General features: G+C 40.3%; 4 protein-coding genes across 8 annotated transcripts; 2 read left to right on the plus strand and 2 right to left on the minus strand.

The window, feature by feature from the left end:
* Positions 1-95: 95 nt before the first annotated feature.
* inpp5e (inositol polyphosphate-5-phosphatase E) lies at positions 96-4,666 on the plus strand. 3 transcript variants are annotated; one of them, XM_057033237.1, is made up of 12 exons: positions 96-384; positions 981-1,372; positions 1,454-1,820; positions 2,227-2,350; positions 2,481-2,578; positions 2,664-2,788; positions 2,869-2,988; positions 3,072-3,179; positions 3,318-3,479; positions 3,573-3,688; positions 3,796-3,932; positions 4,021-4,666. In XM_057033237.1, exons 2-12 carry the CDS (start codon positions 1,036-1,038, stop codon positions 4,151-4,153), a joined length of 1,827 nt encoding a protein of 608 aa, XP_056889217.1. In that variant the 5' UTR covers positions 96-384; positions 981-1,035; the 3' UTR covers positions 4,154-4,666. The 3 variants fall into 3 exon arrangements, with proteins under 3 accessions (XP_056889217.1, XP_056889215.1, XP_056889216.1); XM_057033235.1 differs by having other exon boundaries at positions 981-1,820; XM_057033236.1 differs by having other exon boundaries at positions 100-274; positions 981-1,820.
* Positions 4,667-4,706: 40 nt separating this feature from the next.
* pmpca (peptidase, mitochondrial processing subunit alpha) lies at positions 4,707-8,778 on the minus strand. The gene is made up of 13 exons (XM_057033238.1): positions 8,654-8,778; positions 7,984-8,189; positions 7,826-7,905; positions 7,661-7,743; positions 7,476-7,570; positions 7,286-7,386; positions 6,713-6,976; positions 6,542-6,634; positions 6,337-6,455; positions 6,157-6,247; positions 5,992-6,054; positions 5,747-5,891; positions 4,707-5,631 (listed from the first exon to the last, which is right to left on the minus strand). The coding sequence occupies exons 1-13, from the start codon at positions 8,698-8,700 to the stop codon at positions 5,462-5,464; spliced, it is 1,557 nt and encodes a 518-aa protein (XP_056889218.1). The 5' UTR covers positions 8,701-8,778; the 3' UTR covers positions 4,707-5,461.
* A 3,306-nt stretch (positions 8,779-12,084) lies between these two features.
* Positions 12,085-20,568, plus strand: LOC130526183 (uncharacterized). 3 transcript variants are annotated; one of them, XM_057033630.1, is made up of 19 exons: positions 12,085-12,219; positions 13,356-13,531; positions 13,755-13,906; positions 14,056-14,209; positions 14,461-14,653; positions 14,784-14,878; positions 15,093-15,279; positions 15,447-15,544; positions 15,610-15,763; positions 15,841-15,959; positions 16,089-16,250; positions 16,324-16,437; positions 16,541-16,593; positions 16,813-16,912; positions 17,156-18,275; positions 18,347-18,522; positions 19,155-19,224; positions 19,321-19,513; positions 19,618-20,568. In XM_057033630.1, the coding sequence occupies exons 2-19, from the start codon at positions 13,462-13,464 to the stop codon at positions 20,080-20,082; spliced, it is 3,675 nt and encodes a 1,224-aa protein (XP_056889610.1). In that variant the 5' UTR covers positions 12,085-12,219; positions 13,356-13,461; the 3' UTR covers positions 20,083-20,568. The 3 variants fall into 3 exon arrangements, with proteins under 3 accessions (XP_056889610.1, XP_056889612.1, XP_056889611.1); XM_057033632.1 differs by having other exon boundaries at positions 18,347-18,501; XM_057033631.1 differs by lacking the exon at positions 12,085-12,219 and adding an exon at positions 13,103-13,218.
* Positions 20,569-20,724: 156 nt separating this feature from the next.
* On the minus strand, positions 20,725-25,313 carry ptgs1 (prostaglandin-endoperoxide synthase 1). The gene is made up of 11 exons (XM_057033633.1): positions 25,075-25,313; positions 24,905-24,988; positions 23,685-23,801; positions 23,463-23,603; positions 22,963-23,106; positions 22,706-22,887; positions 22,502-22,585; positions 22,139-22,385; positions 21,776-22,062; positions 21,334-21,481; positions 20,725-21,162 (listed from the first exon to the last, which is right to left on the minus strand). The coding sequence occupies exons 1-11, from the start codon at positions 25,079-25,081 to the stop codon at positions 20,822-20,824; spliced, it is 1,782 nt and encodes a 593-aa protein (XP_056889613.1). The 5' UTR covers positions 25,082-25,313; the 3' UTR covers positions 20,725-20,821.
* Positions 25,314-26,795: the final 1,482 nt, after the last annotated feature.

Genomic DNA, 26,795 nt, shown 5'->3' on the forward strand with positions numbered 1-26,795 from the left:
ATATTTACATTTATGCAAAGATTTATTTACTTTAACCAATGCTTGATGCATTAATAACATGTATTTCCACATCTCACCACAAGAGGCGCGGTGGGACATAATCTACCTCTTTAGCGGCTCTCTTGTCTTAGTAACAAATATGTTGTCAAACGTTGCTAAGGAAGTAATGGCGCTACTTTAATTTTCGTCAATCCGAATCGTAACAACAGCACGACATGAGTGACTCTGCTCCCAAACGATAAACACGAAGCCATTTACGCGACAGCTCAAACACGTATGCACGAATTTATTTGGTTATAACTACAAATGTCAACTAGCTAGTTAGCATCTGCGTTGCTACACATGATCATTTTTTACCCGTATCCGTGGATAACAACAATAAGGGTAAGCTGCCGTTGTAATTTAACACATTGGGTTCACCGTCGCTGATATAGGCACTATGTGGTTAAACGTATGTTAAAACTCGAGTTGTGAATCCAGCGAAACATCAGCTGGTAAATGATAGCATTAGCATCGAATGAGCTACTAATCTCGGGCTAGATGGTTCTGTAATGTCGTTGTCTTTATGCGTCAAAAGATGTTTCACTGGAGGAAATATGTTAAAGGTGAAAAGCCAATGTTATACGGTGGCGCAGATAAAGCACAATATGTAGTTGTAAAGATTCGAATCATAAATGTCCAATAATCCTAACCCCATAATCCACCTAATGAATATTGTAGCAAAAGCCGCCGAGCAAATTCTACCAACAGGGACAAAAATAATCAGTTACGGAGCATATCGAAATAAAACTCTTTATTTATCTAATAATGTATTTCCCAATTTAAGAAAAGTTCATATTTTCCTAAAGTACTTAGCACAGATTTACTCATCGTAATGCATCTTAATATGATACCAATACTGTTATGTGATACTGTTTATGATACTAATACTGAATATGGTACTGTTTTTTTCCCCTCTTTTTGTTATATGGTCAAAAAAGTGAGCGATGAGACTCCTATCTACAGACCAAACTTGGTCTCAGACATGACGAGAGGATGGCTGACAATGGGGAGGACATTCCTCTCCATCAAGCCTGTAAAGGGGAGTCAATCCTTAATACCAACAGGCAAATCAAGACCTCAGAGGATGCTACCACATCTTGCAAGAACACAAATGTTGCCTTGAAAATTGCTGCTAGGGATCCAGAGGGAGACCTCAGCCTATACCAGCCTCGACCACCCACACAGCCCAGGTGGCCAAAAACCAGCAAAAAAGGCTCAGTGGAAAGGACTGTGAGAACCCGGAGGCTGAGAAACAGTCAGGAGAGTCTAAGTGACCCAACTGGCTCTTCTACAGATTCACTCAAAGAGGACTTAACTGTTCCAACTCCAGGTGAACAGTTTCTCATTGGTGCTGGCCCCATTAAGAATGAGCTGGAAACTCATGAGAGATCCCTCTCTGCTTTTATGACAGGGAGCCAAGTCTTCAGGACCCGAGATAATAGCCTGTCTGATTATGAAAGGGGGCGACACAGCCAGCAGAGCAGTCCCAAAGATCACCGTGTGAAGTCCAGCAAGCTGCGTCTCTCTCCATTGCAGCCTACAGGGCCACTGCCTGCTCTGGAGATGAGCTTTGAGTCAGCCAATTTAAGGGCAGCTAATAGGATTGACAGGGATTGTTTAGATTATGCTCTGCTAGCCAATAAGAAGGGAAAACTTCACAGGAACCTCAGTGACAGCCGGCTTCTGGGGAACATGGGATCGGACAGTGCCTCTGTCAGCTCTATGAAGTCTACCTACAGTGTGCTCAGCCCCATCAAACCCAAGGATGTGAGGAACAGGTACAGTTGTCTGATTACAGTGTAGATTACTGGACAGGCTCCTGTATTGTGGTCCATGTTTGAACACTACCAGCATTTTCAGTCTCCTAAAGTACAAGATTGTTAGAACTGGATATTTTTTACCCTCTGCAACTATAAGAGAAAAATAAACCAGTGCACAACTGGATAATTGTCCTCAGAAGACCTTTTACATGCAAATGCAGAAAAATTAAAGAGAGAGTTTAAAAAAAAAAAAAAGCTGTCTCTTTAATACCCAGTCACAAGCAACACCACAACAGAATTATACATTAGCATCAGCAGGGTATATTTTTAAAACTGACTGAATCATAATGTGTTTGACTGCATCATAAAGTAAAATGACCCCCAACAGGCGTGAAAATGTCCCTTTTCGTTGTGAATCTCTTAGGAGTTTCCTGGAGGGCAGTTTGCTGGGAACTGGTGCCCTGCTTGGAGCTGAGGAACTGGACCGCTATTTCCCGGACAGGAGCGTTGGCGTCTACGTAGCCACATGGAACATGCAGGGAGAAAAGGTAGGAGAAAAACAAGACTGTTTAGCATCTCGCTAAGCAAAGATTTAATAATTAAATTTTTTTTAAAAAGGAATTTCTTGCTCAAATCCTTCCAACAACTGGAATGTAATCGATCTCTTTTAATTTATAGGAACTTCCAACCAATTTGGATGATCTCCTCTTGCCAGCAGATTGTGAAGTTGCACAAGATTTTTACATTATTGGCGTCCAGGAGGGGTGTCCTGACAGGTCCGTTTCGTTTTGTTCTATGTTAACACCAGTCCTTATTACAACTGCTTGGGGGTGTTTAGATGTACTGTAAATTTGCACTTAGGAGAGAGTGGGAGATCCGTCTTCAGGAGACTCTGGGACCTCACTACATCCTCCTGTATGGGGCATCGCATGGCGTTCTGTATCTGACTGTGTTCGTGAGAAGGGATTTCATATGGTTCTGCTCAGGTGAGTTCCTGTTCTGAGTCGCGGTTGCGTTGTCATTATCGTTAAACTGTTTTGACATTTTATCCTGTGGTCCCTCACAGAAGCAGAGCATGCCACGGTCACAACTAGGATCATCTCTCAGATCAAGACTAAAGGCGCTCTGGGAATCGCCTTTACCTTTTTCGGCACATCCTTCCTGTTTATCACATCCCATTTTACCTGTAAGTAAAAGGCATGCAGTGACTTATGTTCTCAACATGCTGTTTTACACCTTTTTCTCAATGTTACTCTGTTCTCTCTGCAGCTGGAGATGCAAAAGTCTACGAGAGAATACTGGATTACAACAAGATTGTTGAGGCACTAAATCTTCCAAAGGGGCTTCCTGATGCTAATCCTTTCCACTCGAGACCTTGTAAGAATTTTAAAACAACATCAGAAAAGCACTACAAGCACATCAAGTCTTTTTATTTGTTCAACTGTTAAGTAGCACTGGTTATATTTAAATTAGCGTGAGTCTATGGAAAAACGTTCTTTCAATTTTCAATTTCAGCTGACGTCACCACCAGATTCGACCAAATTTTCTGGTTTGGAGATTTCAACTTTCGGCTGAGTAAGGCCCGAGTCGATGTGGATGCCATCATAAGTGGGATAATGGGGGAAGATATGGGCCCCCTGTTTGAGCACGATCAACTGTCAAATGTTATGAAGGATGGTATGCTGACAAGCTTTGAGCTACAATCAAGAGGAAAATTTGAATACATTCAGTTTGTTGCAGTGATTGCCATCTTGGCTCTTTTCTGTCAAGGTTCAATTTTTGAGGGCTTCCAGGAGGCACCGATACACTTCCTGCCCACCTATAAATTCGACATTGGCTGCGATATCTATGACAGCACCTCGAAACAAAGAACTCCTTCATACACAGTACGTCAAAACAATTCGGCCAGATCTGTTTCATACATGTGGCTGCGAATGTTTATTTTGACCTGTGCACCCTTCGAATGCCAGCAATGTCATATTTCCTTTCACAGGACAGAATATTGTTCAAGAGCAGATACGTCGAGGACATAAAAGTGATCAAGTACACAAGCTGCTCTAACATTAAGACGTCGGACCACCGGCCCGTCATCGGAGTCTTTCAGGTCAAAATCAAGCCTGGCAGAGATGAGTCAGTTCCACATTTGATTTCTTTTTTCTTTTGCATTCAGTTAATGTCTCGTTATTTAATTTAAATCCTAACTTGTGTGGTCTTGTAGCATTCCCTTGTGTGCTGGAAAGTTTGACCGAGGCTTGTATCTGGAGGGCATCCGGAGGAGGATCACCAGAGAGCTAAAAATGAGGGAGGCCATGAAGAACCAAAGTAGCAGCACCATCTGTACCGTCTCCTAAACGCTGAAACGTGTGCTCTCCAAAAAAGTACTGTGCCAGAAACCTGGAGATGAAACATGGCAGTTTGAAAGGGACTAAAGGGAATCCAGAGTTGTCTTAGCTGCTCCAGTGTCAGTATTTACACCCCATTTTCATAAAATGTGTGCGAGTTAGTCATGGAATCAGAGGTAATGACAGCAGAAGTCTGGCATTTTATTTATTAACCCTTATTTAAATACAACCCAGAAGCGAGAGGGCGCTGTCTCGTGTCTAATATTTTACTGTCAAAATGCCTTGAAAACCTCTCAAGTTTGTTACCAACATGTTTTTTTGATTTGCTTTTTCTCAACCGAAATATCCTAATGCCTTACCAATGAGATCACTACTGTGTGACATTTCATTATTATATTTAAAACAATAATGAGCTGTAAAAAAGCATTGTACTGTCTAACAAAGTGCCTGTGGGGCCATTTAGATTTTCAAGGCCTTCTTTCATTACCACCTCAAACATTGTGTAATAAAAAGTTTTAAAGACGTTAATGGCTGTTTTTGTTCAAAGATACTTCAGTGCAACTTTGATTAACGCAGTTTTATTGGTGGATACAGATGCCACTGAGATCGTTGTACAATACATATGCATGTGGGTTATCAGTAGTTGTGGAAATATGTTTGGCTTTAAAATTCACATCAATAAAGGAAACATTTTTTATAAGGAATAGGTCAACCCCCTGATATTCCTGGCCAAATTTGAAAAAACAGCTTCAATCCTATTTATTCCTACAAATCTAAACTATTCCTGAAGCTTTTCAGGAATTTTTGATAATTGCTTCAAGGACTCATGTTAAAACAAATCAGTCTAGTATGAACCATGATTTTGGGAAACAACAGTTCAGGGGTTTGTCACATGAGAAGACATGAATATTCTTTATTGTGCCTGTCCATAAAGTGATATTTAAAGAAATATGTTAGTACAAAACTGCCACATATATTTGCCCCCTTCTTTTATACTGAATGAACTTAACTTTATGTTCATACACAATAACAAAGTTGGGTCTGGGGTTAATCTTCCCTTAAAGGTAAAACTCTTTTCAAATATTGAAATATGGCTGTCCCTCCAGGCAAAATAAATACAGACCCCCCCCAAATGTACGTAAGTGAAGGTTATTGTACTAAAATGTAACTCCTTTAAAACTCTCCTTCAGTCAAGAGCCGGGGTATTAGTCCCCTCCCACAGTGAACTGTCCGTTCCATGGTGGGAAGGAACACTAGATGATATTTCAAGTCCTTTGCATTTACAGTTATGACAGACTCAGCTGTGGTGGAGGTGGTCTATCGAAAGAGGCGATACATGCGGGGTAGACGTCCGTCCTTGCTGGACAGAGCAGACTGGATGTGTTCGTAGGAGGGCAGCTCTGTCAGATCTCCCAACGCTGCCACTGCGGGTTTACTGCGCAGCATCTTGGTGGTGACTCTCCTGATATCACTGGCCGTCACGTTACCTTGAGGGCGAAAACACAGAAAAGATGCGTGAAACAAAAAATATACAGTATGCCTCATGTCATTTTGACATTTACGAGGGATATTTTTGTAGTCTTTGGTAAATTGAGGACTCACTTATTAAATCACACAGTTCGTGGGGCAGCTTCCTCCGTCCAGTGGAGAGAACCTGACGGCCGACATCTTCAAAGATCACAGGCCGCGACTCAAGGTTCATCATCAACATGGACTTGAGCTGAGTTTTGGCCCGCTCCAGCTCCATCTGGCGAGTTCATCAATAAAAAGAGAATCGTGAACATCCATGTACATATTATTGGCTAGAGTTCAGCCGAGTTGCTGTCAGACTGAAACAATGCCACTACCTCTCCCGCGTTGCCAGCCATCTGAATGAACTCTCTGGTTATTATCTCCACCATCTCCCGCACCTGTTGATGATTGGCAAAATAACTGTGGCACCAGGCAATCATGCAGCTCATCAGACAAATAAACAAGAAATGTCAACCCTGTTATCAAGAGCCTGTAACCACCTGTCTGGGGTCTGCACTGGCATGGATACACAGCAGACCACTGTCCTCATAGCTGTGATGATAAGAGGTGGCATTGTACATCCAATGATGCCTAAAGAATACCAGCAAAACACAAAAAAATAAATGTGCTTCGTTTTAAAAATGACTGATATTCAACTGACGTTATGCAGAGCCTGGTACCTGTTGAGCACATTTAGATACAGGCGGGTGAACATGCCTTTCCCTGGTCCACCAGCGGAAAAGGATCCACCTCCACCCATCATCATGTTCAGCACTGCAAAGGGGATGAAATCCTCCTCCTTTCAAGACAAAATACATATAAGCACACACTTACATCAGGGTGCTGTTTAGAGGCGGACAGCAGACAAATATTACAAGCACTCACCAGGAAGGAGCAGCTCTCCAAGCCAATCATGATGTGGGTGAGCTCTGGGATTGGGGTGGGGCCAAGGCTGACATCTGACATGTCCTTCTCTATCTAATAAATCATGATATCATCAGTTTTATTTCCAGGAAAGGTCTCAAATAGCAAGAGCAAAAAATACCATAAACTCACCTTTACAATGCCTCCGGTGTACTGTGCGACAGAACAGTCTACGTTGGCTCCTGAACTCGTTCCCCAAACAGGCTTTACATTCAGCAGGTACTTCCTGGCACAGTCAACGAGCTGCTCATGCTCAATCCCCACTCCAGCCAGCACCATCCTCTCGGGAGAGTAATAGTTCTGCAGGTAGCTGTGAAGAACTCCCTTGTCAATCTTGTCGATGTTGTTTACAGGACAAAAGCGTGGCAGGCCAACAGTGTTGCCTCGGTATGCAGCCTGGAAGCAACCGGGATATTAAAGTTATAATAGAATTTCTAATCAGACAACAAAGGGAGATTACAGTAGAAGAGTTAGGATGGGGTTTGTGGTCAGAAAACAGCAAAACAGAATTAAATAAAAAGAAAAATCCAAATTTATTTTAACGCAAATATGATTGTTGTCCTGTCCTTTACTCTGACCAATTTTTTCTGCATTGTGCTGTTATGAATGTAGTAATAATTATCATTATTTTCTTATCTTGATTGTTATAACTCGTTTGTGTTACTGGTAAAAAGGGAATTCAATTGTTTCTTGTATCTGACTTACTGCATGGATCATCTCCGTGAGTAAGGGTTCGGGGTCTGGTCTCATGTTTAAATCTTCTAGCTCAAAGCGCACAGCCATTCGGGTCATCTCAATTTCTTCATCTGCATATAAACACAAAACACATTGTGTAAAACAAGACAATCCTATTTACAGTAATTTTCATTCAATAACAATAAAGACGTTGATCTACCAAGAAGGCGTGGCTGTAAAACAGCATCAGACAGAAGGCTGACTACCGTGTCCAGACCTTTCACTTCAGCAGACACTGCATACATGGTTGTATCTCTGCAAGAATATGGGGAGGGAGATGTACCAGAGATGCAACAACTGGATTTTTTGGCATATTCTTTAACAGGAAAATTCTAGGTTACACACCTGGATGCTTGGCAGTCACAGATTCCTCCATGTTTTTCCAGAGTGAGAAGGATTTCATCTTTACTTCCATACTGAGCAGTGGACTGATAAAAGCAGGATTTGTTTTTTCAATATCAAAAATGAATAAGTTACTGTATTGGATGTTCTTTAAATCCAAATACTTACAGAAAAGGCAAGTTTCTCTAGGAAGTGTGCTATTCCACTGGGGTATTTTGCTTCATGTCTAGATCCAGAATTTACTAAAACTAAAGGAAATGCAAGAACACATATTTTACTAAAGCCAGAAACAATCGCACTAGTAGAACAGTACTATTACAACTTACTTCCAACTGTGCAGAATTGACCAAATTTGTTTTGGGAGGCGACTTTGAGGCCATTTTCTAGTGTTGTGATCTTGGTCTCATATTTCTCCTGACCATCCACAGAGGCAAACACAGGTCTGGGCAGCCCTTGCAGTGGTGTTGAGAGGGAGATATTTGGGTAGCCACCACCACTGCTGCTATATTTTCTGTAAGCTGTTACGCCGAAGCTTTGCAAAAAAAAAAAAAAAGTTTATATGGGCACCGTGACGAAGTGTTATTGTCTTAAAGCTTAGCCTAAAGGAAGTATACCCCACAAACATTTACATCCCATAACCGTTAGACAAGTTAGACAATCATTTTCAAGCTAACAATAGGGCACGCTATTAAAATAGATCCACTAACAATTAAACATAGGAATAACATAGATTTTCTATCGTAAAAATATTGCAACGACCATAAACTGGTTATGAATAACAAACCTCTGAAACACAACGTTTTAACTAGACACAAGCAACACAGAATAAAACAATAATAGTGTGTTTGACAGATACATGTTGCATAACGCTAACCTAGCGACAAGGACCTAAACATGAGGAACAACGCTGCTGTCCGTGCGAGCATTGTCATAGAATACATAATAATAGAGATAAGCATGAACCACAAAACTAATGTTGTTGAAATTATATCCTACCTGTGTACACGACTCCAGGGTCTACACCTCGACATGTGAGTCGCCATGTTAACCGCTTGGAGACCGGAAGTCTAACCGGATGATGATAAAAGGACAGAGAAGAACTTCCGGCGCAAACAAGACTTCTTGACGTAGAAGAAGAACCGCAGACACTACTATTACTACTACTACTACTACTACTACTACTACTACTACTAATACTACTACTACTAATAATAATAATAATAATAATAATAATAAATGTATCAATGTTTCAATCGTTTTAAAATTACCACGTAATACATGCATTAAATTAAATATTTTCCTTGTTTATGTTTTTATATTTAGCTATTTTATCCGCACAGCAATCTCTCTCCAAACTATTTTTAAAAAGCAAAAAATGGACCACAAGAAAAATATTTATTTAAGGGCCTGGTTGAATTTTATTTAGTTATTTATTTTTTAAAATCATTATTGTGTCATGTAATGCTTTTGCCTAGAATAGACGACTCCTAAAAATTGACAGTGAACATGCAAGCCTTGTCTCCTGGAGCAGGTCTACAGATGCCATGGCATGAATACAGCATCATCAATGGACTCGTGATCTTGCAGCAAGAGCTGAAGGTTTTGCCGTTGGGCCTTATATGTTGTTATGGTGGAAGAGACAAGTAAAATTGACTGCATCTACTGGAACAAAGAGAATAAATGGCGGATTTTGATGGGGCATTGTACAGCTGGATTGGCAGTGCAAATGACAGATAAAGATGTTATTATACAGTAATTTACATGAACAAATATTGCCAATGTTTAGCTTTTCCCATTGATAGGTCACAGCAGCACAGGCACAGGTTTTTGATGCAATTTGGCTTTGGGATGCAAAATAGAACAATTGATCCTTTAGAGTGGTCTCTAGGCAAAGAGCTTTTAGCTTCCAATTAATCTATTCTAACTCAGAAATACCTCATGCTTTGAAACACTTTGCCACTTCCATCAACATTTTGCTGCAACAAAAACATTTAGCGGGACCCCTTAGCTTAACCAAAATGTTTTCTTGCTGGCAATTCACCACCATTTTTTGGGTATTAGTTTTGGTTTCACATCACAGCTCAGGTTATGAGCTTCAAGACACCATCCACAATCTGGAGGAAGAAAACATCCACCTGCAGCATCAGCTGGAGAACCTCACCCATGCCCTCAAGGATTTGAAACATCTGCTGACAGAACATTCCAAGGGTGAGTGCAGATACCTTTTTGTAGTTGACTGCAGGTGACATTATAATTTATCAACATATTTCACATTAAGCAGTTTCTGGTGGCGAACATGACACAGCATTTCTGCATGCATGGAAGGAATGGACCCAACATGGTAAGATCTCCTGACTCTGGATGTAATAGAAGATATTTCTTTCCACTGTGAGTCCATGTGTTATGATTTCCAGGCCTCAATCCCGAGACTCACCAAATGTTGAAGCAGGCCCTCTGTTTACCTGAACTTCACGGAGCTGCCAAAATGATTGCCTTCACTCCCTGCTTCCTCTTCCTCTCAGTTTTCTTCTCCGTGATTCTGTTGATGACCTGACTCCGGAAACTCCTGAAAGGCCAAATTCATCTTTGTGATACTAAATTCTGATGGTTGCCGAGTTGGTAAAATGAAAAAATTGAAACTGTTAGTGCTAGTTTTAATTCCACTATTTTACCTGATAACATATGTTCCGATTATGTTTTTTGACATTTAAATTTGAAAATCAATTTTTGTCTATAACTGCATCTTGCAGATAGATAAATGTTGATTTGATAAATGTGTATGTCTGATGCTGTTGTAAATCCAACAATTTTTACATTTATTCTGCTACATCAGCCTTTGTTTAATTAAAATGACCCTTCTTGCATAGATTATAAAATGGTGCATTTGTACTTCAATTTCCATTTGATTATGCTGAATGGGTGGGCCAATTTACATTTGCAAGCGCTTCATCTGGCCCCAGCGAGACTACAGTAACCCTATGTTATCACATCATCATCATCATCACGGCTGCATTTTTAAGACTATGGTTTTAAATTTAAACACAAAAAGTCACTTGATGGTCTTTGAGGATGCACATCTACTAGCTAATGGAAATGTTCAAATCTCACAGTGAGAATGTTACCAGAGCTTAAGCAACATTCTACTATATTCTCTCATAATTAGCACACAAGCATGCAAACAGAGCAGTGTCGTGCATTAAAAATTTTACCTGTTGGTATGTGATTATACAAGTAAGTTTCTTTGTTGAAGGTCACTGATTTATAGAAATCCTCCACAATCATAAATATGAACCATAGTGTAATTTCTAATGAAGTTGGGAAATTCTTAATCTTTGTCTTTGTTTATTTGAAAAGGGACAATACAATTTCATAACACACATGATTTCACATGCAAAAAAAGGCAGAATTAGCAAAAAGGCTAGTTTTCATCTGCAGTCCCCTGGCCTTGATGTTAAAAGCAAGATTTTTTTTCCTTGGCCTACTTTAAGAAACAATTCAATACCATCCTAGTTGAAGGACATGGTGTTTTGGAAACCACCTTCCTAAGCACTCAAACACGACTGCATTAAATATTGACTGAATTCATTATTCCATTCCATTAACATAGTTAAATGGAATGGAATAATGAATTGAATGCCCATTATCTATTATTTTCTGAAGGTGGTTGTGATGTCACACACAGAAAGGGTTTGAACAGCATACTGCAACACTACTCAACATTGAAATTATTAAATGTTATATTTATTACTAAATACCTGTTGCATAATAGAGGCAGGTAATAACACAATGACAGTTAACAGTTCTCTTTGAAGGATCTTATGTGACAAGTTAATCGATCGAGCCAAGCAGCAAAAGCAAATGCAAAGCAATAGCATTGTTTATTTCTTTTTTTATTTTACAAATGCATGTGTCTGCCAAGTTAATACACAATAAAATGTAAAATACACCAGCAATAGAAAATTAGGCTAGAAATCTTCACTTTTTCTTTGACCTTTTTATGACAATTTTGTTGATGCAATAAATTATTTACAGTAATAACGTGCATGACGTGTACTTTTGTGTGCATGTGTCTATGCATTGTGTTGTACATTCTACAAAGAGAGGACCAGAACTTATATTTAGCTGAGGACATTTTGTCTGGTCCTCAAACCTATTGCAAAATATTAAAGACTGTTTGGGGGGGGTTAAAGGTTAAAATTGGGTTAAGGTACAGGTAAAGGTTATTGGCTATGATAATATGATTTAATGAAGGGCTTTGTGATTCACATAATAGTTTTTGAATTAGAATTAGCCAAGTGTGTGTGTGTGTGTGTGTGTGTGTGTGTGCGTGTGCGTGCGTGTGAGAGAGAGAGAGAGAGAGAGAGAGAGAGAGAGAGAGAGAGAGAGAGAGAGAGAGAGAGAGAAGCGGATGTGAAGCACCACAGCTGCAGCAGGTTGCTCTCTCACTGTTGCACACTCAGCAAAATGCATCTGGAGGTTCTCTGCACATCCAGTGAGGACGACTGGCCTGGTTGTAAACACAAATAGAGGAAATTAAAGAGCGAAGACATATACAGTACTGAGTAAGTCTTTTAATCTTAAAGCTGTCATTCAGTTATACCACAACAATTTGCATCATATATTTTGATTTGAGTTGACTGTTTTTTCTGTCTGTTCAGTTATGTGCAGTTGCAAATCCAAGTTATGATTATTATTACCATCAATATTGTTGCTATTATTATTATTATTGATAGTTGTGGCATTAATAGTACTATTAGTAGCAAGTGCAATGCAACATATCCTAATATATATACATATATAATTAAATACTAAGGTAACTAATAATTTCTTTCTTTTTTGGCACAACAATGAGGTGCATGCAATTCAATGGTTGGGCTGAAAACATATTTATGTGCTAAACAGTGTAAATCATCATTGGGAGGATCAAGAGTCCAAAAAATAAACATCCACAGGCTCCTCCAAAGGCTAATCAAGTTATTCATTGATACGTTTGGTTGATCAATGCTTGCTGAGACACTGCTGTAGGTGATTTATTTATTAGTTCTTGCCACTTTAAAGCATCGTGTCTCTCAGATTCCACCAATTTAGGCATAATGCTTCTGTTATGCATTATTGATTTACCTCTTAGATATTAATTGATGTGTCAAAAATGCTCTGAAAAGCACACAGATCCATCTAAGCCTAATAAAGTTTGCAACATCTGATATTTGGTCACACAAATTCGGCAGCGTAGGATACATTCATGGGATCTTCAGACAATAAAGGATCATTTCACAGCCATGTTGAGAATCATGAAAGCCTACATGATCAGACGGGTAGCTTTCCTTGCAGACGACCAATAACTGATCCTCACAGTACAAAGCTCCGCAGCCTCTTTTCATGTCACTTTCATTCAGTAGAAGGCCACAGTGCAAGCTCTGTAAAGTGGCTGTGTCCATTCAATAGACGAAAGAGGACAAAGCTGAGCATGCTGTGCTCTTCTGGACTCAGAACCAGAATAGGGATGAAGCAAAGGGGAAAAGGGAGGGGAGTGCATTAAGAGAAAGACAGATATCACACAGGTCTGTATCTTTTGAGTAGATTTCCTTTCGAATTGAATTTAAAGTTAGCAAAAGCAAAGTTCCTTCATAGCAGCAAAAAGTCAGTATCTGTTTCAAACTGAAATCACCTAAAATATCCGGAATATTTTTGTCTTTAGTGTGTGGAATCTTTCCCAGCTGTGACCATGGGAGGATTTTTATGAAAGCATCCTGGTGACTCCCAGAGAGTTCTGCAGTAAGCTGTGTGTCCAGGTCTCCGCCTGGATGCTCCCAGAGATGGCTTTATGCCTCTGCATAATCGTCCTGTCCAGCTTGGGATTGTCATTGCAACTCGGTCAGTTTGTGTCTTTTTAGATGTACATAATTTATTGAGATGATCCAGAACTCACCAATTTCTACATGTTGTTCCCACTGTTATATTAATCCACAGGTGATCTTCTTTTAGTTGGTTTTCAGACTATTTATTTTTCTATTTGAAAATCGTGTCCACATTAATGTTCCCATCATCGTCCTCCAGATTTAAGAGTGGGCACCCCATTTTAAACTCTCTGTTCCAGGTTTGGAAAATGTTTTCTACGGCCCTCAGGACCAAACCGTGAGAGAGGGAACAGGAGTTTTCTTTCAGTGTGTATCTGGAGAAAGTTCACCTCCTGCACACATCACCTGGCTCAAAGATGGGGCAGTGGTCCATCGGGGAAGACAGATTAAGGTACAAGTGTACATAACTGTAGAATGAGCCTCAAAATGAAGATATTTCTCTTGTAATATGCATAAAACCAAAGAACCAAAGATATAGATATATATATATATTAAAAAAAAAAGAAAAAGTGAAAATACCCAATGTTTCTTTATACCCAGGGGGTGTATGGAGGTGGTAACCAGAGGAAGACCTCAAGCACTCTTCACCTGTTCAATGTAACATTGGAGGATGATGGGATTTATGTTTGTGTCACACATAATCCATTACTGAACATCAGCAAGAGGAGCAGACCAGCTAAACTAACTGTCAGAGGTGAGTTTTTCTTTTTGCTTTCTTTCAGTTCCTGAATTTCTTTTAATCCGGTTTTGCTAAATGCACTGAAAACAACCAGCATCACATCAACAAACACAACAAAAAAAGTTGTATTCAGTTTGAAAATGTTCATTTATGAAAATTGGCATAAACACAAGAATGTGAAGCAAATCTGGTTTTTATAGAGTTAGGGTTAAATGGTATGTGTAGAATTTTTTGTGTAGATGTAATTGTTTTAATGTGCATCACAGGAGTTCCGAAAAGACTTCACATAATCCGTGGTCCAGACAACATCACCGTTACTCTAGCAACTGAGGTCTCCATGCACTGCACTGTCGGCGGCTTCCCTGTTCCCACGGTGCACTGGTTCAAAGACGGCTGCCTCCTGACCAACTGCTCAGCCTCGTTCAGCCTCCACAACAATGGGCAGCTGCTTACTATCATGTCTGGCACCTGTTTTTCTTTTTATTCGTTTAAAAAAACTAATCATAAAACAAAACGTATCATTTGTTGTGAACGTAAGCCTGATCATTCTTAAACTGCACATAATTTTTGTTTGTGGCTATGTTTTCAGGAACGTGACCAAGGATGACGAAGGCTGGTATCACTGTGAAGCAGTCAACCAGAAAGAGTCAATTAAGTCTCATCCAGCATTTCTTCTCTCAGCTGGTAATAAATCATACTGTATATATCAGCATTGCAAAACCATATGTCCTTTTCATCTTAACCCATCCGGGGGGAAGGGGCAGCTTTCTAAAAATGTGAGCAACGATCAGAGTAATCGTACTGACCCCTCCTCTCAAAAATACACCAAAATGTTTAAATCACACAACAGTGGTAGCATTTGTACAGCTGGCAAACAAGACATGTGTTATGGTTCCAGAGATGGATTGGAGCTTCGTCCAGCATCCGGCAAACATGACGGTAAAGCAGGGAGAAAATGTTACAGTCGTCTGCAGGCCGCCGTGCAGCAGACCAACAGCTCAGGTGTCGTGGTTCAAAAACAACCAGCTTTACATTCCCACAAATCATGTGTCCGTGCTTCCTAGTGGAGATCTCTTCTTCCAAAGGTGTGTGTCCCTCAAAGCAACATATAACTTCCCACATCTTCAGTTAATTGTTAGCTATATTTCAGAAAAATAGGTGAATACATGCATATGTTTCTACATAAGAGTTTACATCTGTGTGTGTGTGTGTGTGTGTGTGTGTGTGTGTGTACTTATGCTATGTTCTGTAGCATCCAAGAACAAGACAGTGGGAGCTACTTCTGCAGAGCTTCAAACCTTCACCTTCAACGATTTCTCACCTCTAAAAGGGCGATGCTCACCGTGAACGGTATGAACTGCCATTCTGTGCAGCCTAATCCATCATCAACAATATTTATTTCTTCTTCCTGGCAGCTCCTCCATTAGTCAAGGTATGGCCCAGAGTTGTGACGGTGCCCCCAGGAGCTCGAGTAAAGCTCGAGTGTCAAGCATCTGGTCACCCTTTGCCCACTGTAAGCTGGCTGAAAAGAGGCCACTCCAAACAAACAGGAGGCAGGATTGTTCCTGGGTTAGTTAATGTGCTGTTTAAACAAGATTTCATAAACTGGTAGTTGATAACGTGTGTATGTCTTCATCTGACTGCAGACTGAGGAACACCACACTCCACATCGAATCAGTCCGGATCTACGATGAGGGCGTGTATGTATGCGTTGCCTCCAACGCGCTTGGACAAAGCAATGATGCGGCATTGCTTACAGTTGCTGGTAATTTTGTTGAATTTAATGACAATGAAAAGAAAAAAAATGGCACCATGCCATTCAGTTTCACCACATTGGCCAGTAAAAATTGCTCCAATGCATCATGACTCTCATAACCCCCCCTTATTCTGTCAGTGAGTCCCATCATAGTAACATTCTTAAGTCGGGTGAGCACCCTGATCGGAGATTTGGTGGTCCTGCCCTGTCGAGCTGTGGGAATTGAGCCCATTACATATACGTGGACCAAAGGGAAAGAAGAGGACCCCATTAGTCTCGCTGGAGATAAACACACTGATGGTTAGTCCTAAGTGTAAGTTTAGATATTTCTCATTCATTGCTTTGTCATGATTGATTATGGTTTAATGTTCAGAGGATGGAGCTCTACGTATTTCCACCACACAGCAGTCTGACGCAGGGGAATATTACTGCACTGCTGAGAACAGAGCAGGAAGACATCAGAGACGTACCATCCTCACCATCACAGGTGTGTCAACCTCTCTCTTAGAATTGTAAAAATTGAACCAGCAGATATTCTGTAGTTTTGTTTTTTCTTGCTGATCATCTTTCATGCTATCCTCTGTCTTAAGCTGAACACCATCCAGGCGATAGAGACGAGCAGACAACACCTGTTTTGTCTGCTGTGAGTAATGATATTGTTGAATCCCTACTCTGACCAGTGTGGTGCCCATCTCTTTAAAACTGCTGTGCAGGCTCCATGTTGACAGTTTTCTTGTGCATGTCTCTATCCAATGTGCACCATTCAAGCTCCATGTGTTTTAATCTGTGGACATCTGCCTACTTATTTCTAATTTTGTGGCATCCCAAATATAAAAAAATGATTCTTTCTACTCTATTTTAGAGCACCATAACTGATGAAGAATTCCCAGTTTCTCAGTCCAGTGATTGTGATGCTGAAGAAGAATTTAAGATAACATTTCCTGTCGCAGTACACAACACATGTATGTACAATAATGACACCTTTGGACTAAAGTAATTGCTTAGATCATGAAACAATAGTTAACTAGGCACGTTTGCTGTATGTCTTGGGATTTGCAGCCGTGCAGTCATTTACGATTTACTCTGATTTAATTTATTCTGCTAACGGGTGACATTTTTCAAAGGTGAAGCAAATTTCTACAATGAGTGAACCCATATGGATTCAAAGGAAAACCTTAGCATTTTCTTCTTTATATTTTTTTTAGGTTCCTTACAAGCCTGTGATGCAACAACAAACAAAGTTCCCACACATTCTACATTTTCAAGGGGGGCAGTGGATGAGAAAAGGAGGTCATCATTTGGTCATCTTTTACAACATCGTCTGAACCAGCCCGAGCCAAATCCTACCCAGCCACTAGTCACTCAGTTGCAGCCTCCTATGTTACCACCTCCCCCACATCCAAAATTTAAAGTAGCATTTTCCAGTCAAATGGTAGATACAACAGTCCAGTACAGGCAGAGTGAAAGACCGCCTCATTTTAAACTACCATCAACGCTTTCGAAGTCTCAGGAAGATTCTCATGACAGAAAGTCTTTCACTCAGAAATCGCACCTTTATTCAGTGTCAGAGTCTTTGACTGAAATGCTTCTGTCTCAACCAGAGTCAAAGCCTCCAGTTCAGAGAGGCTTTGCCTTTCTTAAGTCGGAACTTTTTACAGTAGGACCCACACAGAGTTTTAAAACAGAAATTATTGAGAACAAATCACATTCAGTCACAGATTCTATCCAACAGTCTGAAGGACACCAAACTGAATCTCAGCAGCTGCTTACAAAACGGCAGCTTTACCAGCCCCTCCATGGGCCAACGTCAACCCAGATTTATCAATCGCTGAAGGGGAGAACACAGTGGCACTCCTTGTCCTCCCTATCTGAAAAGCCTGAGCAACAGCAATCATTTACTCAAAGCGTTTTTCCAAAATTAAACCCATCAACATTACAAAATTATGTCCCATACACACATCTTCCTTTAGTCACTGAGACTCAGCAGTCCTCTATTTTCACTGACCAATCACCCACCCTGCCTGAAGAACATTTGATGACATCTACCCTCCTTGAACCCAAAACTCGCCCAACACCAGCACATCCTCCACAATCACAAGAGCCGTTACCACATACAGAAACAGCTCCGTTCCAACACAGCTCTCTTGACACACAGCCAACCAGCACACCCTTTAGCTCTTCCAACTGGTCCTCCAGTCCTTCTACTGTTGATCATGATGGCCAGTTTAATACAAGCCAACAAGATGATTCAGTCAAGTCAGCCAACCACACAGAGTGGCGTAACAGCAGCACATCACAATCCCCGATGACCAGTAATGATCCAAGGTTGGTAAAATTAAAAAAAAGTAGTTAGGCGTTAAAAAAGATCTCATTTTCATATGTTCTCTAAACCCCAGAGCAACGCAACAGTCTCCGTCTTGGCTTCCGGTGATGGAGAAGCATGACATCCCCATTGTGGTTGGAGTGGGGGTCTCTTTAGCCTTCATCTTCATCACAGTTTTCTTCTATTCAGTGGTCCAGAAAAACCAGCCTGTGCCGCCAAACCGAGCAGGTCGGAGATCGTCAGCTACATGTTGGCACACATACTAAGTATCCCGAAACGAACGGACCTCTTAAATGGGTTTATTTAGTTTGTGAGTCGTGATACCAAATATTCTAGGCTCTATAGGTTCTGTATTCAAGGGAAACTTGGTTGATTTATCATATCAAAGACAGGCTTTGATATGTTAAATATGAGTCTTTTGTTGTTAAAGTCTGAGCGTGTTGAACAGGAAAGAAAAGGTTGATGTGTGCCGCCCAATTCTAATCTCCTGCGAGAGCTTGTATTAGAAGGTTACAGACTCCCCTTCATTGGACACAATGAGCTTAAATATTAAACATTTGAATGAGAAATTTTGAACAAGACGACTGATTGGGAAATATTGGTGGGGGTAAGTAAATATGACTTTCCTTAGATATTGCCCACTTCTTGTCATTAAAATACATAGTTATTTTAGTGTTTGTACATTGTTTTACTCTGTGACCAAAAGTAGATTTGTCAATAGAAACATAAAATAGAAATCAATAAAATTCATTATTGTTAATCTTTGATTTTAAATGCAGTATTTGCCACTTGCAAAGTTTCCTATTTTTTTCATGGTATAATCAAATGTTTGCCCCCAGTAACGGTATTATATTATTGCCCTTCCTCAATATTGTTGACAGCTCAGAGGAATCTCGGTGTCCCTGTACGACATGCTGAACGCCGAGCTGCAGGACGGACATATGAAAACAGGTGAAAACAGAACAACATTTTAAAATAACAACATGTTTTTAACATGTCTTTACTTCATCATAAAACAGTCCTGAGAGTTTTGTTTGACTGTCCCAGAGCGTTTGAAGATGATGATTGCGTGGCTGTGATCGAGCAGTGCCCTAATACAGCAGCCCGACCTCCAGGCCCAAGTCTGGTCACAGTGCAGATGGAGCCCACATCTATGGCTCTTCAGGGGGACCCAGGACTTGCTCCTGACAACCACTCAGTGACTGTAGAAACATACCCTGAGCCCATTCTTGACACAAAGGTTTGATAACACAGAGACATATAAACATGACATGAGAAAGAACGCAGTAAGTCCTGGATGTGCTACGAACTTGCAGAAGCTGAGAGCATTTTTTACTTTTTAAGGTGGATCCTTCTCTGGAGGACTGCAGTTTGTCTCAACCCAGCATCCAGCTCCAGTGTTCTGAGGACTGGACCAGTCAGAGAGGAGACACCTGCAGTCCATGTCAGGATGCTTTACCTCCTCCATCATCCATACCCACCTGTTCCCCTTCTCCTTCTCCACCATCTAGGCTTGAGGAAGGCCTTCATTCCTCGTTAACCCTGCAAGTCGCTGAAGCATGTATGGCACCGATCCACCACAGCCTCAGCATCTCCCATGGCAACCCTCCTCTTCTTCTTTCCCACCATGTCTCCATGGGCCCTACCACAGTTGCAGTGGATGTCCATTTTTACCCAACAGCCACTGTTACAACAGCAGCGGGCACCAGCACCCAAACTAATTCAGTGACACATTCCACCTCATTGGCTTCCCCTGTCTTCAGCCCGCCTTTGGTTAAGCACCAGGAGAATCACTCACAATTTAAGTAGCTATTACAACTGATTAAAACAATAACACAATCATTGCTGCTCTTTCTACTAGCTTTCCAAGTCAGGTAAATGGCGTTGTCTTCAGATTTTTTCATGTGCTGCTTTTAGTCAGTGGTTGCAGAATGACATATAGAAATACAGAAAGACAAACTATGGTACATATTTTTATATTAAGTATTTATAAATCAGAAGCATAGTTTCCTTTTAGCTGTATATATTTTTTGTCGCTATTGTTGTTTGACTAAAAAGGAAAATTTTATTTATATAGATTAATATTTCTTGCTTTGTCTAAATGTTGTTTGTTGGAATAATCGATTCGTTGGCTGTTGTTGTTGTTTATCACTCATCAAGTACTTTTTTACATGACTATATTTTGTGACTTCCTCAGTCAAAAGCCAAGGATACAAAATGTGACCTTTAATACCCGACTGTTATGAAAAAATGGGGGTGAAGAGGGGATGTATTAATAAACTTCTCAGCAATTCATCAAGGATAATTTCCTTTGAGTGATGTCCAAATCAAAGATTGTGACCAGTGTAGCTTCATGACATCTAATACAGAGAGAATAATCAAATAATCAAACTACTTAACCAAACCACTCAATATTGATAACCTCTTACAAAGTCAGGAGAATATGCAAAGGAAATAGCCAAAGAATTTATTTTTCAGAATTTTCCCTTTTTAAACATGATGCTGAATAGATTCAGTAGTTTTTCATGCATAATCAACTGAATATTTGTTAAAGTTCATTCTTTGGTTTTGGTTCGTCCTCATCTCGTGGGACATTAAAGGACACGTATGGACACCACTTGGTGTTGAGACACACCAGTTTCCTTAAAGTGGCCGTTTTGACGATATTGAAGCCTGTCTCTCCCCCAAAGGTGCTGGGCTTCCAGTACTCTGGGGAACAGATGGGATTTCCAAACAGGCCTTTGAGGGAGAAAGGAGAGCCCATCTCCACCATACTCTCTCCAAATATGCGGTTAGAGTGTGTTTTCTCCAGTATCAGCCCAGGGTAAAATTCTAAGGCATCTATGTCACCGTACAGTTCCTCCAAATCTCTGGCAATTTCTACGTTGTCTGGAAATAAAGAGAGTAGTTTATAGTGCATATAGTCCTGTGTTATCATCATGTCAATAATGGTTTTCATACATTATTTAAAAAACAAAATAGGTTAAAGATAAAACTGACATATTGTCAAAATGAATTGTCAAATGAAACAAATAAACAATTTTGTTTCTCTCTTCTTACCAGTCAGTTCACTAAATGACGAGTATGGCTTGAGGTCAAATTTCTTCCGATATTCATTAAATGGCCGCAGACGATCTGCCCGAGACTCTCTGAAGAGCGACTTTATGACACCCAGTATATGCTCATTGAAGTTTTGGCCCCCGCCTATCTGCAATGTAGATAAATTGTTTTAGTATTTTTGCAGTACAATATTATTCACCTAAGCATCCAGTGTAGTAGAAAAAAAATGTTTCAAGTGTTGCATAAACCTGCAACAACTGAAGAGGAAGCAGTATGAAGAAAAATAAATAAATGATGAATGGTAAAGAAAGAGGAAGTCCTAAAGAGATGATGCAGGATGCAGATATGCCGGATGATTGTGCTGTAGATATTATCAACAGAACTAGATTCTTCACCAGCATCTCAAAGTTTGCATCTTCAGCAATGTAATAAGCTAGGCTACCTGTCCAGCCGGCTGTCGAGAAAAGGAATCCACCAATTTCTCCACCCCGTAGTGGATGAGGAGGGAATTGTTGTGGAGAAACTGGGAGTATGGGACGTCGTCTCCATTGATTAGGAAGCTGTCGGGCATCAGGGAGTGCCAGTGGTAAAGGTGGACAAATTCCACAGCGATGCGATTGCTGTAGTGGAACTGCTCTTTGAAGAGCAGGGAAGGATCAAACTTCAACTTGAACAAATAACCGCTTAGATGTTGCACGTATTCTTCAATTATTATCTTAATTGTTTCTCCTGGAAGACAAAGGCAAATATTAAGTCAGGGTAAAAAAACAAAAAAAAACACTTCAAACTGTGACTTAACCCTCACCAATGACGATGAGCCTGGCTGTCTGAAAGAGCTGCTCATCGTCCCAGGTGGGGTGTTCTTCCTTTAAGATGTCACACAGTCTGTTGTGCTCCCTCAGCCATATGGTGGCGTACATGGAGAGACCCGGCACAAGACCAAATAACTCATTACCAATAGCCAGGCGGTGCTCTGGAGGGATAGTTGGAGGATACCTCATGTCCACAGGAACATTGCTTACTGTAGGAGGGTACATTTCTCCATTTATCAACTGATTACAAACACAAACAAAAATAGATGTTAGAAAAATTGAAGTTAAGTTGAAATTAATTATCTTTGTTGCCTATTTAAAGTCTCACTGGATAATAAAATGTTCATCAGGATTACCTGATACTTCAACTTTCCATCTTTTTGTTGACGAAGTTGAAGCTGTCGCATGAGGTTGTCTCCATAAATATGACTCCCATCAACCTATATGTGAGGTCAATTCCAAAGTCAAAGAGCCCGAGTAAATACTTTAAAGAATCATAGCGTTTAGGCATAATCCTTACTATCTAATTCTAAGAATTCTGCTGCTTCCTGTCATCTCACCCCGTGTCCTAAAGCTTTGGTGAAACCACCTCCAACTCCAGGACGTGTCTTGAAAAACTGATGGGTGAAGTGTTGGGCCATGAAGGCAAACATTAGATTTGTTCCTTGAGGGTCAGGTTTGAAGACCCTTCTTTTGAAAAACTTCTCAAGCAACACGTCAGGATCAGGAAGAACAGCTTTTCCTGTGAGTAGAGACACAAGGTAAAAAGTTAACAAGGGCCTCGCAGGCCATCTGTGTGTAGTTGTGCAGCTCTTACCTTTAGTCCCCATGGGCAGAGGACAGTCTTCAGGTACTGGTGGGAGGAGTCGGGTGTAGTAGGATATGTTGTAGTAGGACTCCCAGTTGAGGTATCCGTATTTGGTGTTGTAGGTCGGAATGTCGGGAACCAGGTTGATTCGGACTTTGGGAGAATATTACATCGTTGTCCACAGATTTTTGTTTTGGAACAGAAGGATCGCTAGAACTAATGTATCAAATCAAGACGGAAGTTTCCATTCCTTTGTTTTGCCTTCCTCATCAAATTAGGGTTTGCATTGATCCTGTGAGCGGTCCAGTGGTGGACAGACCCATGTTCCTTTCTTGATCAGAGGTCTGGATAATTCTATTTTTTTCCCAGCTCAGCCCATAAAGAGGTTAAATAGTGTCTGGGCTGTGGAAGTTACTTTGCTTTTAAAGACTCTTTTAAAGTTCTCTATATAAACACATGAGTAAATCTTCTGCAAATGATGTGAGATAGTAGTTCCAAGTTCCACCCACCTGTCAGCACAAATCGCATAAATATGTCTTGCAGCAAAGAGTTGTTGACAAGGCCCCAGAACCAGTGAAAATTTGTGAGGATGAAGTGAACCACAGCAGGACTTGGCTTAAACAGGATACGAACCTTGGTCCAAAATTCAGCTGTGTACAGAAAACAAATGTGGTTTCTTTTTAAAGAGAACTACTAATGATTTTAATTATTTATGTAAATAATGTACATACGGACAGTGCAGTTGTCTCCATAGAAGCCGGTGCCAGTGCAGTCACACTGATATTGGTCTGTACCAAATCTCACACACACGCCTGCATTCTTACAGGGGTAATAACAGCAGGGATTCACTGCAAATGAGAAGTTAGTTAGACCACGATCGAAACTGCTGACAAGAAGCAGCAAGAAAGAAACTTAAAGGAACAGTATCATCTCACCAGTGACCTACTGCAGCACTGAAAGTCACAGAAACAAGACTAGAATAAACTAAAATGCACAGGTGTTTTTGTGTGTCGACGGAAAAGAGCAGAATAATCAGAGCCTATTTAATTAAATCACCCAGATATCACTGCATTTGGAAATATGTTGCCCCTGTTGCTGTCACGCTTACCCGTTCTGAACTGGCTGGTGTGATAAATATGATATTTGCATCACATGGGGCAAAAGGTTCAACATTTTTCAACCTGTTAAGCCCTACTTATTATGCCTGCGTTCTAAACTGGCTTCCTGTGGTGTGTCGTTGGCTGCAGAAGTTTAATGAGATAAGGAGACGTGCATCTTTTTCTTCCTGTGAGGCTTCACTGATAAGCTTATCGGGCTGTGAATGCATGCATATTCTTTCAAATCGCTGATGTTGCGAGGCTTGAAACCAGGAAGCAACTTTCCATTTATCTGTGACTCATCACATTAAGTTATGCAGCCATTTCTGTTGCTTACTGACTGCCTCAGTTTATAGATGGTGACTTCTTTTTAATGAGTTTTTGACTTTATTACTCAGTAGTATGATGAATGATGCGGTGACTCAGTATGTCTTTTCTCAGATCATTGCATCTGTTTTACAAAAGGGGAACAATGCAACACAATACTTCATAAAACACAGCGAAAGGTTCATGATGAGTATAAATAAAATGGCCTAAACTTTACTGCATCAAATATTTGCCATTTAATTTACCTTCATAATTTTTTTTTCTGTAAAGTCATCAATATTAGAAAGTTAAATTATATTCCATTATGAGTATACCCCCAACAATACATGAATAAAAAAATATGCTACAGGGTACATGTTGATTAAGAATATTTGAGTATATTTAACATTAACTAAGGATTTCAAAGGTGTTATCAGCTCTTTTTGCAAATTCCGATGGGCATTTATGGTTTAAGATGTTGTTACTTTTGATTATTCATTGTCAAAAATACGAAAACACAGAAAGAAAAAACCCAAAAGGCGACTTACCAGAATTTGAGTCACCAGTTGATGACATGCTCTCCAGCAGCAGCAGCAGGTTTACGAGCATGCAGGCAGGGAAGCTGATAAAGGCTGCAAAATGGAATAACCATTGAAGTCAGCATTGTTTTTGTGGTCACTCCTCAGGGATTAAACATATTTTACCTTTCATACATTACCTTTCATTATTTCTGGAAGCTGAGTTGTTTTAAAGAAAGATGAAAGTTAAAACAACCCTCAGTCCCTCTCCTTCATAACCTCTGAATATGGCCAGGCTTCACAATATCATTTATAGGGATTGAGAGAGAGAAGAGGAGGCAACTGACAGTTTCCTTCCTCAAGCCAAAAGGCAGAAAATACGTTTTCAATTACAGAATTTGTTTGATTCTGATAAATCGAGGTTGACTCTTGTTGCAAAGTGATATACTTTTTTTTATATATTTAAAAGTCGCATTTACAGATGTACGTCTGCTTCAAATTGCTGACTTTTATTTGTCATATCAGTGGGGGTCTAAAATAGGGCGATGCCTCAGGAAGAGCTCCATCTCCACCTGCTGGTAAAATGGCTTCACACAAAAGTCTTGTTAAAAACAACACTAAATGACAGCATTGGCAGATATGCCGGATGACTGTGCTGTAGATATTATCAAAAGAACTAGATTCTTCACCAGCATGTCAAACTTAGCATCTACAGCAATGTAATAAGCTTGGCTACCTGTCTCACTGGCTGTTGAGACAAGGGATCCACCAATTTCTCCATCCCGTAGTGGATGAGGAGGGAATTGTAGATGGACAAAATCCACAGTGATGCGGTTATTGTCGTGGAGCTGCACTTTTTACCTGCTGTAGAGATAAATCTTCAACTTGAACAAATAACCACTCAGATATTGTAACTATTCTTCAATAATGATCTTAAATGTTCCCCCTGGTAAACAAAGACAAAGCCAAATATTAACTAAGGAAAAATCATTCTCTTCAAACTCTGGATTTTGAACAGCTATGATTGGTTACTTCAGCCAGAAGGTTGAGTGACCTAACCTCACTAATGCTGATGAGCCTGGCTGTCTGAAAGAGCTGCTCATCATCTCAGGTGGGGTGTTCTTCCTTTAAGATGCCACACAGTCTGTTGTGCTCCCTCAGCCATATGGTGGCGTACATGGAGAGACCCGGCACAAGACCAAATAACTCATGACCAATGGCCAGGCGCTGCTCTGGAGGGATAGTTGGACTTTAGATTTTTTTATTTTTTTTTGGTCTCACAACACATTTCTGTGTCAGTGTGGTCTGCAGTGGTAAATAGCCTATGACAACATGATTTTGATGTCAAGTAATTGCATTAATCTGTATAGTGGATAAGGTGACTGACTTACAGGCCCAAGGCTCCTGATGGGTCACATAAACTGGCTTATGGCCCCCGCTGTTGACTGAGTTCTAGTGGTAGTGAATAAAGAGTGAGCGCACACGTGTGTTTCTCATTACTGATGCAAATTGATCCATCTGTTCCAGGCAAAAGCGCAAAAAAAAGAAGTTGGAATTGGAGTTGAGGTTTTGAAAAAACGACGCCAATCCAGGAACAAAGAGATTGTCGTAATGCCAAGAACAGATAGGACCTGTGCAACATTTCCAAACGATGAAGTAACTTCCCTCTGAGTATCTGCGCATTACAACAAATTAGGGCTCACATGTGTTCAATGCGTGGTCAAGTTTAATCCCTCTTTAGGGACTTTGACGGTGACTTTTGATGTTCACTGCTTCTTTACAATATTGAAATTGTGACACCCTAAAGAGCCACCTAACTGCAAGAAACTACTACACTGTCACACCCTGTCTGCTTTAAAATACTTTAAATCTCTTTCTAAACTTTAAATCAAGTTTTGAATCCAAGTAATTAACACATTTT

This window comes from Takifugu flavidus, chromosome 5 (genome assembly GCF_003711565.1).
Source record: "Takifugu flavidus isolate HTHZ2018 chromosome 5, ASM371156v2, whole genome shotgun sequence".
Lineage (NCBI taxonomy): Eukaryota > Metazoa > Chordata > Actinopteri > Tetraodontiformes > Tetraodontidae > Takifugu > Takifugu flavidus.